Here is a 20,337-nt window from a genome sequence, read left to right on the forward strand (position 1 = left end):
GTGGCAGTTATCGTCGATAGATATGTGAAAAATACCTTGAGGATTGATTCTAAACATCGGTTTGCCATGTTTCTGTCGATATTATGGAGTTAATTTGGAAAAAAGTTTGCGTTTTAATGACTTATTATTATTTATTTTTTTTCTTACCCAAACGTGATGAACAAAACGGAGCGATTAGTCGACACAAATAATATTCTTTGTAAAAACGGAACATTTGCTATCTAACAGAGTCTCCTCATTGAAAACATCTGAAGTTCTTCAAAGGTAAATGATTTTACTTGAATGCTTTTATGGTTTTTGTTGCATGCTGAATGCTAACGCTAAATGGTACGTTAGCCATCAATACTGTTACACAAATGCTTGTTTTGCAATGGTTGAGAAGCATATTTTGAAAATCTGAGATGACAGTGTTGTTAACAAAAGCCTAAGCTTGAGAACAAATAGATTCATTTCATTTCATTTGCGATTTTCATGAATAGTTAACGTTGTGTTATGCTAATGAGCTTGCGGATAGATTTACACAATCCTGGATACAGGGTTTTTTTCGTAGCTAAACGTGACGCAGAAAACGGAGCGATTTGTCCTAAACAAATAATCTTTCAGGAAAAACTGAACATTTGCTATCTGAGAGTCTCCTCATTGAAAACATCTGAAGTTCTTCAAAGGTAAATGATTTTATTTGAATGCTTTTCTGTTTTTTTGTGTAAATGTTGCCTGCTGAATGCTAACGCTAAATGCTATGCTAAATGCTACGTTAGCTATCAATACTGTTACACAAATGCTTGTTTTGCAATGGTTGAGAAGCATATTTTGAAAATCTGAGATGACAGTGTTGTTAACAAAAGGCTAAGCTTGAGAGCAAATAGATTCATTTAATTTCATTTGCGATTTTCATGAATAGTTAACGTTGCGTTATGGTAATGAGCTTGAGGCTGTAGTCACGATACCGGATCCGGGATGGCTCGACGCAAGAAGTTAAGACACTTTATGTTGGTGTTTCCTTTATTTTGGCAGTTACCTGGATGAACCTGTATATCTATTTTTGGGAGTATTTGCAAACAGATTTCCTAAACTTAAGTAATTTTGAGCTGAATTCCTTTGTCCATCAACAAAAATCTTATGTGGGTGTCAGTCACAATTTATTTATGAAAATGTTGTAATAGAGCAGAGGGCTGGGAGCGTATATTTCCCTCTTAGCCGAGCAGTGATCCATTTTGTTAAAGGCAGATGTCAGAGGTGATGTGGCTGTAGGGCAGGGCAAACACATGGACGTACAGACCCCTTTGTCTTTTTTTTCACAACCACAATCTCTCAAATACTTCTCTGATTAGCTGTGTAAAGAAAGCATTTATTTATATAGATTTGTGCATACACCTTTAGGTTCCTAACCTAAATAATCTATAGTAATTCAAAAGCCAGAGATGTGGATCTGATTACAAATTAAATGACAAATCTACCTTTGTAGATTTGTCAGTAGCACCATGGGTAGTGAACCTCATTTGATCAATTTAAAGGAGAGATGAGAAATACTAACCCATCGAGAGTGGGAGGTTGGGGAAGCAGATCTCCACTCAAATCCTTGAAAATCTTTAAAAAATAAATGACAACTTTTGGGGAGCAAATTAAATCGTGGGTCGACTTCTGGCTTAGACTACACATGATATACAAATATAGGACTATGATGAAAAAGCATATTTTTAAATATTGTATTTTAAGGAAGTATCTGTATATGCAGGGCTAAGGTGACTTCTGTTAGTTATGCTTCCCTCTATTCAAGAAGAGGTTTTCAGACTTTTACAGAGATTGGAAATGTATTCTGTCTTTGGAATGTGTAAACTGACCTTTGTAACCTCGTGGCAGAGGGATTATTGGGATCCAGCCTGACCTGTTCTTCCTCTCACTGTCTGCACTGAAGATAGTTTTACCAGACCATTTACCTGATCATCATTGACTCACACTAAACAAATAAAACATCAAATGTGGAACACCTTCAAGTGTCTAAAAAGTTATTATATATGATTGGAGATGTAAATATATGTCAATCAGAAATGTATTATATTTTTATACATTAGACAACGGAGGGGATTTCTGAAGATCTTTAGTAACACAATCAAATCCCAAATATGATTAGATTTAACCTCATTCTATCAATGTAACCCTCATCATCCCTTAGGTGATGGAATAAAGTTTACATGTGTTAATCTGGTCTATCAGCCTCATTCCATTTCACCGGGCGTATAAATGCCTTTCGATGTATTACCTTTTTTGGAAAGACCAGGACACAAATCATATGGAGAGTTTGTCAATGACCTGCAGGTGAGATCATGTGAGTTTCACAATTATATGATATGTAGACAGACCTGCTGGAGTTGCATTGTTTAGCTCCTCCTCTGAGGTTGTACCCTCCCTCTTCTCATCTTGCTCCAATAGGGTGGGGTGGGGAGGTTAAATAAATAGCATTCCTTGGAGATCTGTTGTCATGGAAGTCCTTGGAGATCTGTTGTCTGAGCATTAGTGGACGGAACATTAGTGTGTTGTATTTTTAGCCCAGTATAAGGTGTATGAGCTCAGACTGAAGATGTCTCTTATGGAAGGTCTTCTACAGACATCAAGCACAGTGACACTGCTGGGTACTGTGCTGTTTATGCTGGTCCTCTACCTCCGCTCCTCTGGTTCCAGCTCTGAGGAACAGGGGAAGGAGCCTCCAGGACCGAGGCCGCTGCCCCTGCTTGGTAACATGCTCCAGCTGGACCTCAAGAAGCCCTACTGCACTCTCTGCGAGGTAAGATGAAGTCATCCTTTGCTTTCAGAACAAAACATGTTGATGTTGATTTGATCTGTGAGATTTGATCTGTTTTATCCCACTTACTGTATGTCGTTTTTTTGCTATTTCACCATGTTTGAAAAGTTCAGTAAGCAAACTGATGAATGAACTCTGGCACATTGTACATGCTTTTAGCTGGTTAATGTTGTTTAATGTTTTATTCTGTAGTGTATTTCAATAGATATATATGTCCTACCCAAGTAGCCTGGTCCCAGATGTTTTTTGTTGGGAACCAGGATATGGACAAAATACTTTGTGACAGTGACCAATGTGTTGCAAGGAAAGCGATGAGGTCACTTCAGAATATTGAAAGTAAAGGGGGATACCTGGTCATTTGTACAACTGAACTCATTCAACTGAAATGTGTCTTCCGCATTTAACACAACCCCTCTGAATCAGAGAGGTGCGGGGGGCTGCCATAATCGACATCCACGTCTTCGGCGCCCGAGATGCACTCTAGGAATATCCCTTCAAGGATCTTGTTATAACAGACCTGGGTTCAAATACATAGTGTACTTAATTATTTGACATTTTGTGTTTGAATATTTTGTAATACACAGGCAAAAACAACTACATCAAATAAAAACAACAAGTAGTTGTAAATACATGCCACTTGTAACATAGGAGCAGTTAATGACATGACCAGACCTCTGACATGGAAACAAACAATACTATCTGATGACTGATAACAAAAGAGTGCTTTTTAAAGGGTAGGTAATCAAGGCAGTAATGAAGTCCAGGTGTGACTGATGAGTCACAGGTGTGCGTAATGATGGTTGCCAGGTGTGCATAATAATGGGTTGCCAGGTGTGCATAATGATGGGTTGCCAGGTGTGCATAATGATGGTTTGCCAGGTGTGCATAAAGATGGTTGGCAGGTGTGCATAATGATGGGTTGCCAGGTGTGCATAAAGATGGTTGCCAGGTGTGCATAAAGATGGTTGCCAGGTGTGCATAAAGATGGGTTGCCAGGACCAGTGGTTAGTAGACCGGTGACATTGGGAGTGGGAGCTTGACACCAATACTTTCCAAATGTATTTCCAATAAAAAACTTTGTCTAAATACTAATTTTGTTAGTAATTAAATTACATTGACTGGTATTTGAACGTAGGTCTGACATCAACTGTAAACCACTGTCTTCACTCTATTTCTTGACTGAAACATGTTAAACAAGTTGTATGTGATGTCCAGTTATGTGCTTAGTCATATAATATAACGAGACATAACTGAGTCTATGGTGTACTTTATGTATACTTTATCTGTCCAGCTCTCCAAGAAATATGGTTCCATCTTCACGGTTCACTTTGGACCCAAGAAAGTGGTTGTTCTGGCAGGATACAAGACGGTCAAGCAGGCGCTGGTCAACCAGGCAGAGGACTTTGGGGACAGGGACATCACACCTGTGTTTTATGATTTCAACCAAGGACATGGTAATGATATTTTACTCTTCTGCTGGCTATGTCCTATTCTTAAAGGGATAGTTCACCCAAATGACAACCTGTCTTATTGATTTCCTTAATCTGAAGCAGTCTATGAACAAGCTAAAACAGAAATCCATGTGTTTGTTCTCCAATTTATGTGTTGGCCACAAATATGAGCATAGGATGAGTCAACAACATTGTGGGTATGAGTTAACAAATTATGAACTTTTAAAAGTGTGATTTTCACCTAACAGTTACTTTAAATAAACTTTATTGAGTTACACAATCAATTTCAGACACTTTGAGATGAGTTGGAACTTAAATGCATTACAATCTGTTGAAAGTCTTATTCTAGCCTGATGGAACAAGTCTGATTGCTGCATTCACCATTCTGTTTTACTGAATGTATATCAGCCTGCCCTTTATCCAGTAGATTGGCTTTTGGAATAAGCCAGAAAATGTCTGGTCCAATCAGTACCCTTGCAGAAACAATGGTTGGGTTTAGGACAACAACCAATGTTGCCAAATACTGTGCTTGAATTAGGCTGTCCTCTGGTTGGTTGAAAGTGATCCAATAGCTGACAAGTTCATTTGAGATAATACCACTTCTTTCTGACATTTGAGACTAGAATGGTGAATGTAAAGATCAGGCTAGAATGGTGAATGCAGAGATCAGGCTAGAATGGTGAATGCAGAGATCAGGCTAGAATGGTGAATGCAGAGATCATGCTAGAATGGTGAATGCAGAGATCATGCTAGAATGGTGAATGCAGAGATCAGGCTAGAATGGTGAATGCAGAGATCAGGCTAGAATGGTGAATGCAGACATCATGCTAGAATGGTGAATGCGGAGATCAGACTAGAATGTTGAATGCAGAGATCAGACTAGAATGGTGAATGCAGAGATCAGGCCGTTTCCACAATTCATCAAATGTTCTTACTCTAATCTTCTGCAAATAATATAAATGTCTAAGATGTCTTAAATAGTTACAGATTATCCTGACCAGAAAAGATAATTTGGCAGATTATATATATATATATATATATATATATATATATATATATGGTACATGCTCATTATGAAATGGCATATTATAGTAATTTATTTATTATTATTACTTTGAATTGTCATGGAAACAAACTACATTCTCTACAGGGATTCTGTTTGCCAATGGAGACTCATGGAAAGAGATGAGGCGCTTTGCCCTGACAAACCTTAGAGACTTTGGGATGGGCAAGAAAGGGAGTGAGGAGAAAATCTTAGAGGAAATCCCCTACCTGATTGAAGTGTTGGAAAAACATGAGGGTAAGAGAATCAGTATCTCTACACTAGTAGTAGAAGTAGTATGATGTATTTATAGGGGATGCCTAGGCTTAATTGCCTGGTTAAAAATCAGGCTATTTTAAACCACATTATTAGTAAATAGCTAAGTGATCGTGTGGGTTCTGGAAAGCTTATTTTGTAATTAATTAGATGTTTTGTCTATTACAGGTAAGGCATTTGACACCACCCAGCCTGTGCTTTATGCCGTCTCCAACATAATCTCGGCCATTGTCTACGGCAGCAGGTTTGAATACACTGACCCACTATTCACAGGCATGGCGGACAGGGCCAAGGAGAGTATTCACCTTACAGGTTCTGCATCAATTCAGGTAGTCTGCTTATTCAGAACATTTTGTTTTTAATGTATTTTTTAAATAAATGTCTGTTTCAGTGCAATCAATAAAACTAGGAAACAGACGCCTGTTATGAATTCTTGCAAATTAATGTACATACTCAGTTATACTTTACTTGATGTGCCAGTAAACTTATTATAAACCATTATTGTACAGTTTATAACCCATTACTAAGCTGCTTATACATCATTATATTCATGATGTATACGTATAACATATCAAATAAAATCCTCATAGCCCAGTCCAAGCTCTTTGTCCTGGCACACCAATGGTGGATCCAGCTTCCCCCTGAAGCTAGGACAGCAGAGGCCCTGCCCATCTTCCGAAAGCACCTGAAACACAATCTCCTCAAAAGGTATCTTAAATAAACCCCTCCAGGTGCAGGACACAGAACTGAGTAAAATACATACTTTACTCGAAAAGAAGCAACAAAATATTTCAACGAGGGGAAAACACACCAGCTCACAGAAGTCTTGAACACTAAACAAAGAACAAACACTCACAAAACCATGTGGGAAGCAGCGGGTTAAATAAATATTAACATAATGGGAACCAGGTGTGTTCAATCAAGACAAAACAAATGGAAAAAGAAACATAGATCGGTGGCAGCTAGAAGAGGCACCAACTTCGACGGAAGTTTTGACAGTAGCCCCCCTTGACGCGCGGCTCCAGCAGCGCACCAACACCAGCCTCTTAGACGACCCGGAGGACGAGGTGCAGGGAGGTCTGGGTGGAGACGGTGACATTCCTGCAGTAAGGAAGGGTCCAGGATGTCCTCCACCGGCACCAAGCATCTCTCCTCCGGACCGTACCCCTCCCACTCCATGAGGTACTGAAGGCCCCTCGCCCGACGCCTTGAGTCCAAGCAGACTACCTCCCAGATACGCACCAGGTTGTAAGCGATCCTGAGATCCAATTTGGTGAAGAAGCGCGCCCCATGCAATGACTCTGTCACACTGGCTATGAGAGGCAGTGGGTAACTATACTTCACCGTGATCTGATTTATACCTCTACAGTCAATGCAAGGGTGTAAACCTCCATCCTTCTTCTTCACAAAAAAACCCTCAAGGAGGCAGGTGAAGTGGAAGGCCGAATGTGTCCCTGTCCCAGAGATTCGGAGACATATGTTTCCATAGCCGCCGTCTCCTCCTGTGACAGAGGATACACGTGACTCCTGGGAAGTGCTGCGTCTACCAGGAGATTTATCGCAGAATCCCCCTGTCGATGGGGGTGGTAGTTGAGTCGCCTTCATTTTACAGAAGGTGAGAGCCAAATCGGCATATTCAGGGGGGATGTGCATGGTGGAGACCTGGTTTGGACTCTCCACCGTAGTTGCACCTATGGAAACACCTATACACCTCCTTGAGCACTGATGTGACCATCCCTTGAGAGCCCTCTGTTGCCACGAAACAGTGGGGTCATGATAGGCCAACCAGGGAAGCCCCAACACCACAGGAAACGCAGGATAATCGATCAAGTAGAGACTAATTCTCCCCTAATGACCCTCATGCGTTATCATACATAGTAGAGCCGTGACCTCCCTAATCAGGCCCGACCCTAAAGGACGACTATCTAAGGCATGTACAGGGAAGGGAACATCAACAGGAACAATAGGGATCCCTAATCTAAGTGCAAATTGACGGTCAATAAAGATCCCAGCTGCGCCTGAATCTACTAGCGCCTTATGCTGGGAATGCGGGGGAAACTCAGGAAATTCTATTCATACACACATGTGCGCAACAGGGAGCTCTGGGTGAGTCAGGTGCAGTGCCCTGCCTGCTACCTCGACTCCCTGGGGAAACTCCCCAGCACCGACCAGCAGTGTGCACTCTGCGGCCACAGGTGGTGCAGGAAACGGCCCCCCCTCCAGTCATCCTTAGAGCAGCAATCCATAGGTGTAGGATCGGAGGTGCTGGGGGATGGAATGGACGGATCCCGATCCGAACGTCCGCGGGTGGCCAACAGGTTATCCAGCCAAATGGATAAATCCACCAGCTGGTCGAGGGTAAGGGTGGTATCCCTGCAGGCAAGCTCCCGACGAACATCCTCACGTAGACTACACCGGTAATAGTCGATCAGGGCCCTCTCATTCCATCCCGCACCAGCAGCCAGGGTCCTGAAGTCCAGTGCGAAGTCCTGTGTGCTCCTCATCACCTGTCTGAGATGGAACAAGCGTTCCCTGCCGCGCTCCCCTCAGGTGGATGATCGAAGACTGCCCGGAAGCGGCGGGTGAAATCCTCATAGCGGACCAACGCTGCATCTATTCCTCCCCATTCGGCGTTGGCCCACTCAAGCGCTTTCACCGACAAACAGTAGATGATAGCGGACACGCTCTGGTGTCCCGAGGGAGCCGGGTGGACGGTCGCCAGGTAGAGCTCCAACTGGAGTAGGAACCCCTGGCACCAGGCAGCCGTCCCATCATATGCCCTCGGAAGCGAGAGCTGGGTCCAGGTGACGGAGGGGTGGACAGCGGTGTGGGTTGGGGTGAAGTTGATTGGGGTGTGGGAAAACCCCCTCTCTCCCATCGCTCCATGGTGTGCAGCACGCGATCCATGGCTGTGCCAAGATTTTGGAGCATTGGTAATGGAGGACTGGGTGAACCTGCTGACTCCATAAGGGGGGTGTGTTTCTGTCATGTGTCAATGTGCAGCGGTTAGGACGGAGTCATGCGCAGGACACAGAACTGAGTAAAAGACATACTTTACTCGAAAAGAAACAACAAAATATTTTCACGTAGGGAAAACACACCAGCTCACAGAAGTTTTGAACACTAAACAAACAACAAACACCCACAAAACCATGTGGGAAACAGAGGGTTAAATAGGGAATAAATATTAACGTAATGGGAACCAGGTGTGTACAATCTAGACAAAACAAATGGAAAAAGAAACGTAGATTGGTGGCAGCTAGAAAGCCGGGGACAATGACCGCCGAACGCCGCCCGAACAAGGAGAGGCACCAACTTCGGCGGAAGTCGTGACACTAAGATGAATGCACTAACTGTGAATCGTTCTGGATAAGAGCGTCTGCTAAATGGCAAAAATATTTTATTAATTATATCATTGTAATTATTTTATATAATATGGTTAAATAATCACTAGTGATGGGCACTGATATTCAAAATTATATCCATTTTTTTGTGATTCCATATCGTATCGGTTTGCATAAAATATATTGCACCTGTGTATGTTCACCAAACTGTTCACTTCCATGGCTCTTTGAAGTTCAGACAACTGTTAGCAGATTGTCCTTTGGGCCAGGCGTGAATATTCTGGTATTATAATATTGTATTCATACTGGTTAGTTAGGGAGGCCTATATTATAGGACCATCAACAGGCAATTCATTAAATATGCTAAATTTAGAGCCTGTGAGGTCTGTTTGAGGGTTTTGTGTATGCAGGAAAAGTAATGTGTTCTTTTTACAGAATACTTGTCACGATTCCACCGATGTCGGCTCCTCTCCTTGTTCGTTCGGCGATCGACGTCACCGGCTTTCTAGCCATTGCCGCTCCATTTTTCATATTTCCATTTGTTTTGTCTTGTTCCATACACACCTGGTTTTCATTCTCTAATCACAAAGCATGTATTTAGTCCTCTGTTCCCCTCTGTGTGAAATTGATTTTGTGTTATGTGGGTGTTGTTACACGCCATACTTTTTGTCTATGTTCCGTGTTTGGGCACATTTATGTACTTTTTTTTCGTTGGACCGGAATAAAAGTGTGCCTGTTCACTACACTCTGCTCTCCTGCACCTGACTTCACCTCCAGTACACACCCTTAACAATAGTAAAAATAATAAACCGATATTACAATATGCCTTGCTCATATCGATATCAAATAATATTGAATATCACTATTGGTGCTCACAACTAATAATTACATATTTATGCATATGTGTATCACATTTGAATTTATGCATTTAATAATCTAATCATAGTTGTGTTATGTTATAATTAATATAATATTGTTTTATGCGTATTCTACCTGAATCTCTGTGTAGATGTACAACATGTTTCCCTGGTTGGGTCCGTGGATAAACAACCTGACACGTCTGAAAAAGAATATTGCTGATATGAAGATGGAGGTGACAGAGCTGGTGAGGGGCCTGAAGGAGACTCTGAACCCTCATATGTGTAGAGGCTTTGTGGACTCGTTCCTCGTCCGAAAGCAGACCCTGGAGGTATGAAGACTTCATGCAGAATCGGCATCTCACTCATTCATAACAAAGTGTTGCATTAATGTTGCTCAGTATGATTATACAGAATTAATCAATAAGGTCCGAGGGGGTGTGGTATCTGGTTAATTTACCACAGCTAAGGCACTGCATGACGCGAAGTGTAGTGCCTGTATACAGTCCTTGTTTATTGGCCATATTCCACAAAACCCAGAGGTGCCTTGCTGGTGTTATAAACTTGTTACCAACATAATTAGAACACTAGACGAGTAATTTTGCACCACACTCGTGGTATATTGTCTAAATTACCAAGACAATTCGGACAATCAGTATGCAGGAACAAAACTGCCGGGTTTATATGACTTATTACGCCACCTTGTGGTTCACTTTACTGCCGAAAAACACAACTAACTTTAGTTGTCCAACACTAACATCCCACTGGGCACAGACGTCAATTCAACATCTATTCGATGTTGATTCAACATAATTTATTTTAAATGACGTATATGACTGAATGCCAGCTGAGGGAGGATCTAACTATTTCTCTGTATCAGTAGAATCACATGTAAACTCAGACTCAAACACTAAAACAGTTCCTCAAGTTGATTTAAAAGAATGTGTTGATTATCTGTTTTGTTTGCTTTTTTTGTTGTTTTCCATATTATTTCTATCTCTGATAAGCTACACAGGAAAGGGCTAAAAATAGCTCATATTAATATATGTAGCCTTAGAAATAAGGTTAATACAATGAACTTGCTAACATCAGATATGTATTCATATATTAGCCATTTATGAGACTCAAATGATAATTCATTTGATACATCATTAGCAATACAATGATATAACATCTACAGAAGACACAGGAATGCATATGGGGGAGTTGTTGCTGTACATATTCAGAGCCATATCCCTGTAATGCTTATAGAGGATCTTGTGTTATTGCAGGTTCGCCTGCCTCCTCTAAAGCCTATTTTAGTGTAGCTCCTATAGGCCACCAAGTTCTAACTGTCAGTATCCAGATAATGTGTGTGAAATACTTGATGGGGGCTCCTGAGTGGCGCAGAGGTCTAAGGCACTGCATCTCAGTGCTAGAGGCATCACTACAGACCCTGGTTCGATTCCAGGCTGGCTCACAACCGGCCATGATTGGAGTCCCATAGGGCGACACACAATTGGGCCAGCATTGTTAGGGTTTGGCCGGGGTACGCCGTCATGGTAAATAAGAATTTGTTCTTAACTGACTTGCTTAGTTAAATAAAAAAATTGTTTATAGTTTGTGCTTCTAAAAGATGGGACTAAAATAGTGTATGAGATCATACAATTTCATTTGATTTGAAAATCTTTTGTATTTGTCACATGTGCCGAATACAACAGTGAAATGCATATTTACAAACCAACAATGACGTTTTAAGAAAAATCCCTAAAAAAATAAGAAGTCACATTTTGCTGTGACACTTAAGTGGATGATGTTAAAAAAGATGTGTTGGTCTGATATGATTAATAAGGAGCATCCAGACACTGCACTTGATGCATTTATGAAATTGCTTCTTCTAGTTATTGATAAACATGTACCTTTTAACTTCTTGCGTCGAGCCATCCCGGATCCGGTATCGTGACTACAGCCTCAAGCTCATTACCATAACGCAACATTAACTATTCATGAAAATCGCAAATGAAATTAAATTAATCTATTTGCTCTCAAGCTTAGCCTTTTGTTAACAACACTGTCATCTCAGATTTTCAAAATATGCTTCTCAACCATTGCAAAACAAGCATTTGTGTAACAGTATTGATAGCTAGCGTAGCATTTAGCGTAGCATTTAGCATTAGCATTCAGCAGGCAACATTTTCACAAAAACAGAAAAGCATTCAAATAAAATCATTTACCTTTGCAGAACTTCGGATGTTTTCAATGAGGAGACTCTCAGATAGCAAATGTTCAGTTTTTCCTGAAAGATTATTTGTTTAGGACAAATCGCTCCGTTTTCTGCGTCACGTTTAGCTACGAAAAAAACCTGTATCCAGGATTGTGTAAATCTATCCGCAAGCTCATTAGCATAACACAACGTTAACTATTCATGAAAATCGCAAATGAAATGAAATTAATCTATTTGCTCTCAAGCTTAGCCTTTTGTTAACAACACTGTCATCTCAGATTTTCAAAATATGCTTTTGAACCATAGCTAAACAAGCATTTGTGTAACAGTATTGATAGCCTAGCATAGGAATATGCCTGGCTTTCAGCATGCAACATTTTCTCAAAAACCAGAAAAGGATTCAAATAAAATCATTTACCTTTGAAGAACTTCAGATGTTTTCAATGAGGAGACTCTCAGTTAGATAGCAAATGTTCCGTTTTTATGTTGATAAAGTAATCCTTCTCACCCCCCCTTAAAAGATTTAGATGCACTATTGTAAAGTGGCTGCTCCACTGGATGTCATAAGGTGAATGCACCAATTTGTAAGTCGCTCTGGATAAGAGCGTCTGCTAAATGACTTAAATGTAAATGTAAAAAATATTATTTGTGTTGACAAATCGCTCCGTTTTGTTCATCACGTTTGGGTAAGAAAAATAAAAAAATTTAGTCATTAAAACGCGAACTTTTTTCCAAATTAACTCCATAATATCGACAGAAACATGGCAAACCGATGTTTAGAATCAATCCTCAAGGTGTTTTTCACATATCTATCGACGATAAATCCTTCGTGGCAGTTGACTTTCTCTCCTGAAGAAATGGAACGCGCATGGACCTACAGATTACGCAATAATTTCGACACAGGACACCGGGCGGACACCTGGTAAATGTAGTCTCTTATGGTCAATCTTCAAATGATATGCCTACAAACACGTCACAATGCTGCAGACACCTTGGAGAAACGACACAAAGGGCAGGCTCATTCCTGGCGCATTGACAGCCATATAAGGAGACATTGGAACACAGCGCCTTCAGAATCTGGGGCATTTTCAGTATGAAACTTCATCTTGGTTTTGCCTGTAGCATTAGTTCTGGGGCACTCACAGATAATATCTTTGCAGTTTTGGAAACGTCAGAGTTTTGTCTTTCCAAAGCTGTCAATTCCATGCATAGTCGAGCATCTTTTCGTGACAAAATATCTTGTTTAAAACGGGAACGTTTTTTATCCAAAAATTAAAACAGCGCCCCTATCTCGAAGAGGTTAAGAAACTGGCTCCATGGATTAATGAGGAATTGAAAAACTGTATGGTTGAAAGAGATGGGGGCAAAAGGAGCGGCTAATAAGTCTGGCTGCACATCTGACTGACTGACTTACTGCAAATTGAGAAATAATGTGACTAAACTCAACAAAGAGTAGACACTGTATTATGAAGCCAAGATCAAGGATATAAAGAATGATGGGGGGGGACTTTGGAGTACTTTAAATTGGGGCTGCAGGCAACCAAGTGGTTAAAGCCTTGGGCTAGTAACTGAAACGTAGCTGGCTTGAATCCCCGAGCTGACCAGGTCGCTGACCATCTGTCGTTCTGCCCCTGAACAAGGCAGTTAACTCACTGTTCCCCAGTAGGCTGTTATTGTAAATAAGAATTTGTTCTTAACTGACTTGCCTAGTTAAATAAATAAAAGCAAATTATGGTCAGAAAGACTAATTCTATTAAAATGGAATCAGATGGCTTATTTATCACAACAATTTGATGCTGCCAATTATTTTAATGATAAATTTGCCACCATGCCAATGAAGTTAAGCAGGAAATGCCAGCAAAACAGTGAGCCATCATATTCATGCATTAAAAAAAACACATAATTCAAACTTACAATGCTTTTCTTTCATTTTGTAAAGTTAGTGTGGGAGAGGTGAAGAAATGATTATCGATCAATAATGAAAAACCTCCTGGGATTGACAACTGTCATGTCTTTAATCTGAATTTAATCTGAAGTGTTTGTCCTCAGGCCTGGTTCTAACAACCAACCTATCAACTTACTGGCAGCTCTTAGCAAACTGTTGGAAAAAATGGTATTTGACCAAATACAATGCTATTTCTCTGTAAACAAATGAAGACTTTCAGAATGCTTATAGAGAAGGCCACTCAACATACACTGGCACAGATGACTGATGATTGGTTTAAAGAAATGTATAATAAAAAGATTTCAGTGCAGCCTTTAATATTAGTGACCATAACGTGTTGAAAAATCCTATGTGTTATGGCTTTTCAACCTCAGCTCTGAATCCACAATATGGCAATCTATCTAATAGAACCCAAGGGGGGTTTCTTTAATGGAAGCTTCTCTAATGTTAAACATGTAAAGTGTGGTGTACTGCAAGGCAGCTCTCTTGGCCCTCTACTCTTTTCTATTTTTACCAATGACCTGCCACTGGCATTAAACAAATCCTGTGTCCATGTAAGCTGATGATTCAACTTGTCAGCAATCACAGCAACACTAAACAAAGAATTGCAGTCAGTTTGAGAATGGGTGGCCAGTAATAAACTGGTCCTGAACATCTCCAAAATGAAGCAATGTATTGATACAAATCATTCCCTGTTCTGGACATCAGCTGAATCTGGTATTTAATGGTGTGGCTGTTATTTTAGATTGTAAACGCTCATGGTCAGAACATATTGATTCTATGATTGTAAAGATGAGGAGAGGACTTTGTGATAAATCGATGCTCTGCTTTTTTTAATCAAATGTATTTATAAAGCTCTTCTTACATCAGCTGATGTCACAAAGTGCTGTAAAGAAACCCAGCCTAAATCCCCAAACAGCAAACAATGCAGGTGTAGAAGCACCACTCTCCACAAAGCAAGCTCTAGTTTGATCTTATCTTAATTATTGTCCAGTCAAAAGAAGGGGCAACTTAATCTGCCCAGAACAGCATGACACATTTACCTCTTCATTGTAATCAGAGGGCTAATATCAATACTATGCATGCCAGTTTCTCTTGGCTAAGAGTTGAGGAAAGACTGACTGTACATAACTCATGTCATCTGAGGGTTTGTTTCTGTTAGGAATCTGGCAATATGGATTCTTTCTACCATGACGACAACCTGGTATTTAGTGTTGGTAACCTGTTTGCTGCTGGTACCGACACCACCGGGACAACCCTGCGCTGGGGTCTGCTGCTAATGGCCAAGTACCCCCATATACAGGGTAAGAATAGATATAAACACAAACACATGCACACACACACCACAGGAGGCTGCTGAGGGGAGGACGGCTCATAATAATGGCTGGAATGGAGTGGTATCAAAAATATGGAAACCATGTGTTCGATTCCGTTCCAGCCATTACTATGAGCCCGTCCTCCCGAATTAAGGTGCCACCTGTGACACACAGACATTAAACAGTAAAGCACTCATGGTGTTACAAGTTATAAACATTGGCAAAGGGCCAAATTGAAGAATATATTATGAAACTAGACAAGGATGGCTTGGTTAATGAAGGTTAATCATTAACTCAGGTTTATACACTGAGTTTACAAAACATTAGGAACATCTTCCTCAGAACAGCCTCAATTCGTTGGAGCATGGACTCTAGAAGGTGTCGAAAGCATTCCATAGAGATGCTGGCCTATGTTGAATCCAATGCTTTCCACAGTTGTGTCAAGTTGGCTGGATGTCCTTTGGGTGGTGGACCATTCTTGATACACACGGGAAACTGTTGAGTGTGAAAAGCCCAGCGGCGTTGCAGTTCTTGATACAAACCGATGCGCTTGGCACCTTCACCATACCCCATTCAAAGGCACTTAAATCTTTTATCTTGCCCATTCAACCTCTGAGTGGAACGCATACACAATCCATGTCGCAAGACCCACTGGTTGACGCTTATTTATAAAACCCTGACTCCCCCCTATCTGAGATAACTACTGCAGCCGTCATCCTCCACATACAACACCCATTCTGCCAGTCACATTCTGTTAAAGGTCCCCAAAGCGCACACATCCCTGGGTCGCTCGTCTTTTCAGTTCGCTGCAGCTAGTGACTGGAACTGTAACGGTTCTCCTCCTTGTCATCTGAAGAGGAGTAGCAAGGATCGGACCAATGCGCAGCGTGGTAAGTGTCCATATTTTGAATAAAGAAATAGAACACTGAACAAGAACAACAAAGTGAACGAACGAAACCGAAACAGTTCTGTCTGGTGCAGATACAAACACTCAACAGAAAACAATCACCCACAACTCAAAGGTGAAACCAGGCTACCTAAGTATGGTTCTCAATCAGGGACAAAGATTGACAGCTGCCTCTGATTGAGAACCATATCAGGCCAAAAACAGAAATCCCAAATTATAGAAAAAAGAACATAGACTGCCCACCCCAACTCACGCCCTGACCATACTAAAACAAAGACAAAACAAAGGAACTAATGTCAGAACGTGACAGGAACGAGCTGCAACAAACACTCAAACTGGACAGTTTTATCTCAATCTCTTCATTCAAAGACTCAATCATGGAGAGTCTTACTGACAGTGGCTGATTTGCATGATGTATTGTTCTCTACCTTCCCCTTTGTGCTGTTGTCTGTGCCCAATAATGTTAGTACCATGCTGTGGTAGGTCTCTCTTTATGTAGTGTTGTGTTCTCTCGTCATGTAGTGTTGTGTTCTCTCGTCGTGGTGTGTGTTGTCCTATATTTATATTTTACTCATTTTTAATCACAGTCCCTGTCCCTTCAGGAGGCCTTTTGGTAGGCCGTCATTGTAAATAAGAATTTGTTCTTAACTGACTTGCCTAGTTAAATAATGTCTCCATTGTCTCGAGGCTTAAAAATCCTTTGTTAAACCTGTCATTTACACTGATTGAAGTGGATTTAACAAGAGACAGTAAGAGATCATAGCTTTCACCTGGTCAGTCTGTCATGGAAAGAAGAGCAGGTGTTTTTAAAGTTTTGTATTCTCAGTGTACATTTCATTGTAGTAACTCCAACCCTCCCTCCTTTCTGTCTCAGACCGGGTCCAGGAGGAGATCAGCAGGGTTATAGGAAGTCGTCAGCCCTTGGTAGAGGACAGGAAGAACCTTCCCTACACTGATGCAGTGATCCATGAGACCCAGAGACTGGCCAACATTGTACCCATGTCCATCCCACACACCACCAGCCGAGATGTCACCTTCCAGGGATATTTCATTAAAAAGGTCAGATACCTGGATATCCAAATCTCTGTGTTTATTTTGTGACCAACTTCAAATTGTATTTTTTCTTGAAGGGAAGTTACAGGTTCAAAAAACAATAAAAGAAATGCATATAAATAGAAGCCCAATCCATTCCCCCCTTCAGTCCCTATCCAACCCCCGCATCCTCCTTCCCCACCTGGAAACCATGCCTCCCAACCCGCCTGTATAAATTGATGGTTGTGATTACAGGATGCCAAGGTCATATTTTTCTATTGTAACATGTGAGCTGGGAGTCGTGAAGCAAGTTCAGGGAGTTAATCAATAAACTAAACATAATACAAAACGAGAACAAACAATACACAGACATGAAACAGAAACAACGCCTGGGAAGGAACCAAAGGGAGTAATATATGGAAGGTAATCAGGCAGGTGATGGTGTCCAGTTGAGTCTGAGGTGCTGGTGCGCGTAATGATGGTGACAGGTGTGTGTATATAATAATGAGCAGCCTGGTGACCTAGTGCGCCGGAGACATCTATATTCTGTTCCAGTTAAATGATTGTTCAGATTGAATTAGATCTGTGGACCATACTGTTTAAATGGCTAGCTCAGAATATAAGCTTTCCAAAAGTTGTTTATATATTATAGAGATCAGTCCATTTGGGAGCCCAGATAGTGTATTTATAAATCTATCACTGGAAGGTTTGGTAGTTGGGTTTCCCAAGGGACTCTGTAGACCAGCATAGCTGACTTTAGTAGTAAATATAGAAAAAAGGAGTTGCCTGGTAATGTGTATGTATCTTTCAAATCTTGGAATGTTCACAAACCATAACTGTCCATGATATCGGTAAGGATTCCACATTTGGGGGATGCAAAAAGACGGCATCCAGAGCACAACACATTATTGTGAAATATTGGAGTATGGGCATGCCATAAGTGTATATTTCTGCCTGAAGTTGTAATCCATTCCTATTAAACAAAGTTTCATCACTTTTACTCTGAAAATAAGGGGTCCTATGCTTCACCCTTACTGCAGGGGACATCTGTGATTCCTCTACTGACGTCGGTCCTACAGGATGATAGCGAATGGGAGAGCCCCCACACCTTTAACCCCTCACACTTTCTGGATGAGCAGGGAGGATTTGTCAAGAGGGACGCCTTCATGGCCTTTTCTGCAGGTAGATTATAAAACACAATTTCATTACAAGAAGTAGAACAATTCTGGTAGCCTTTTGGACAGACTTCATGCTATTTTCTGTATCTTTGGTCTCTCTCGCAGGTCGTAGGGTGTGTCTGGGGGAGGGTCTGGCCAGGATGGAGCTCTTCCTCTTCTTCACCTCCCTCCTGCAGCGCTTTCGTTTCTCTCCTCCTCCTCGAGTAACAGAGGATGATCTGGACCTCACACCTTTACTGGGGTTCACCCTCAACCCTTCACCTCACCAGCTGTGTGCTGTGAGCCGGGTCTGAGATTTTAACATGAAAATATTGGTGGGACAAACTCAATCAAAAAAGCTAATATGCATCGAAACCCATTAAATGCACCATCACAATAACCAATCCCAGAAATTAGTTTGCGTTACACACAAACATTATTATATTTTGTTTGATCGGTGCATAGGCTGATTCCAATATCCTTTTAGATTTAATCGCAAAGGAAGACCACAGTAGTCGAACATACTTCATAGAGTAAAGTTAATTTTAATTCAAAATGTCATGTTCTAGCTAAGAATAAAGTTTATAAAGCTTCTGCTTTGCTTCAACCATTGCACTGTTTAAAGTTCCATGGGAAATTAAAACAGTCTATCAGGGTAAATCCATTTAAATTCCATCACTTTTTGACAGCACCCCATTTGATTTGAATGAAACCTTCCATACATATACTCACCAGCCAGTTTATTAGGTACACCCTGTTCATGAAAATGGATCGTACTTATACAGTGAGTCACGTCAATTGCAATATAAAGCTGGCAGACAGGCATTGAGACAATCATTTACTGTTTGAACATTAGAATGGGCAAAAGGTGTGACCTAACTGACTTTGAAGGTGGTATGATCGTCAGAGGAAGGCTCGCCGGATTCAGTATCTCCTTTCACGCACAACAGTGTCTAGGTTTTACAGAGAATGGCGCGACAACAAAAAACATCCAGTCAGCCGCAATCCTGTGGGTGAAAACAGCTCATTGATGAGGGAGGTTGAAGGAGAATGGCAATAATCGTGCAAGCTAACAGGCAGACAGCAAACAGACAAATAATACAGTTGTGTGTAGAACAACATCTCGGAACGCACACCTTGCTGATTCTTGTCACAGATGAGCTATTGCAGCAGACGACCACACAGGGTTCCACTCCTATCAGCTAAAAACAAGAGGAAGCTCCATTGGGAACGCAATAACCAACACTGGACAATTCAGGAGTGGAAAAACATTGTCTGGTCTGACGAATGCCGGTTACTGTTGCATCATGCTGACAGCAGAGTCAGAAGTTGGTGTAAGCATGTGTCTGGTGTCAACGGTACAGGCTGGTGGCGGGGGTGTAATGGTGTGGGTAATGTTTTCCTGGCACATGTTAGGTCCCTTGATACCAATTGAGCAATGATTGAACACCACAGAGTATCTGAACATTTTTGCTGACCAAACCCAATAGAGCATCTTTGGGAAGAGATGGAACGGGCTGTTCACAGCATGAATCTCCTGCCATCCAATCTGCTGCAACTTTGTGATGCCACCGTGTCAGCATGGACCGACATCCCTGTGAAACGTCTTCTCACCCTTGTTGAATCGCTGTTCTGGAGGCAGTGGGGGTCCGACCTGGTACTAGATGGGTGTACCTATGTAAAACGTGCTCAGAAAGTATTTTTGGAGATGAATGCCAAAACATTCAAGAGATAAAGGTGCTCAAAGTTGACTTATTTTATATACTCCGCCATACCATGACACATCCATGTCTTCATCACTGGAAAATATAAAAAGTTGAGATATCATTTTAATAAGCTTACAAACAGGGTTGTCAAACTATTTTAGAATTGATTGAAAAACATTAACTTCTTGCGTCGAGCTAACCCGGACCCGGGATCATGACTACAGCCTCAAGCCCATTACCATAACGCAACGTTAACTATTCATGAAAATCGCAAATGAAATGAAATCAATATGCTAGCTCT

The 20,337-nt window shown here is 41.2% G+C and overlaps 1 protein-coding gene across 2 annotated transcripts; it reads left to right on the top strand.

Moving 5' to 3' along the window:
• The first annotated feature begins 160 nt into the window (after window positions 1-160).
• On the top strand, window positions 161-18,924 carry LOC135564721 (cytochrome P450 2K1). Of its 2 annotated transcripts, XM_065010616.1 has the most exons (11): window positions 161-264; window positions 604-665; window positions 2,680-2,782; window positions 4,092-4,254; window positions 5,402-5,551; window positions 5,738-5,898; window positions 9,923-10,102; window positions 15,081-15,222; window positions 17,016-17,200; window positions 18,214-18,355; window positions 18,457-18,924. In XM_065010616.1, exons 3-11 carry the CDS (start codon window positions 2,738-2,740, stop codon window positions 18,642-18,644), a joined length of 1,356 nt encoding a protein of 451 aa, XP_064866688.1. In that variant the 5' UTR covers window positions 161-264; window positions 604-665; window positions 2,680-2,737; the 3' UTR covers window positions 18,645-18,924. The 2 variants fall into 2 exon arrangements, with proteins under 2 accessions (XP_064866688.1, XP_064866687.1); XM_065010615.1 differs by lacking the exons at window positions 161-264; window positions 604-665 and having other exon boundaries at window positions 2,475-2,782.
• Window positions 18,925-20,337: the final 1,413 nt, after the last annotated feature.

Source organism: Oncorhynchus nerka, linkage group LG26, assembly GCF_034236695.1.
Source record: "Oncorhynchus nerka isolate Pitt River linkage group LG26, Oner_Uvic_2.0, whole genome shotgun sequence".
NCBI lineage: Eukaryota > Metazoa > Chordata > Actinopteri > Salmoniformes > Salmonidae > Oncorhynchus > Oncorhynchus nerka.

Coding starts and splice junctions, on each gene's coding strand:
- LOC135564721 (XM_065010615.1), top strand. CDS start 2,579: ATGTCTCTTATGGAAGGTCTTCTACAGACATCAAGCACAGTGACACTG. Junction 4,255..5,401: donor TGATTTCAACCAAGGACATG/GTAATGATATTT, acceptor CATTCTCTACAG/GGATTCTGTTTGCCAATGGA. Junction 10,103..15,080: donor TCCGAAAGCAGACCCTGGAG/GTATGAAGACTT, acceptor TGTTTCTGTTAG/GAATCTGGCAATATGGATTC.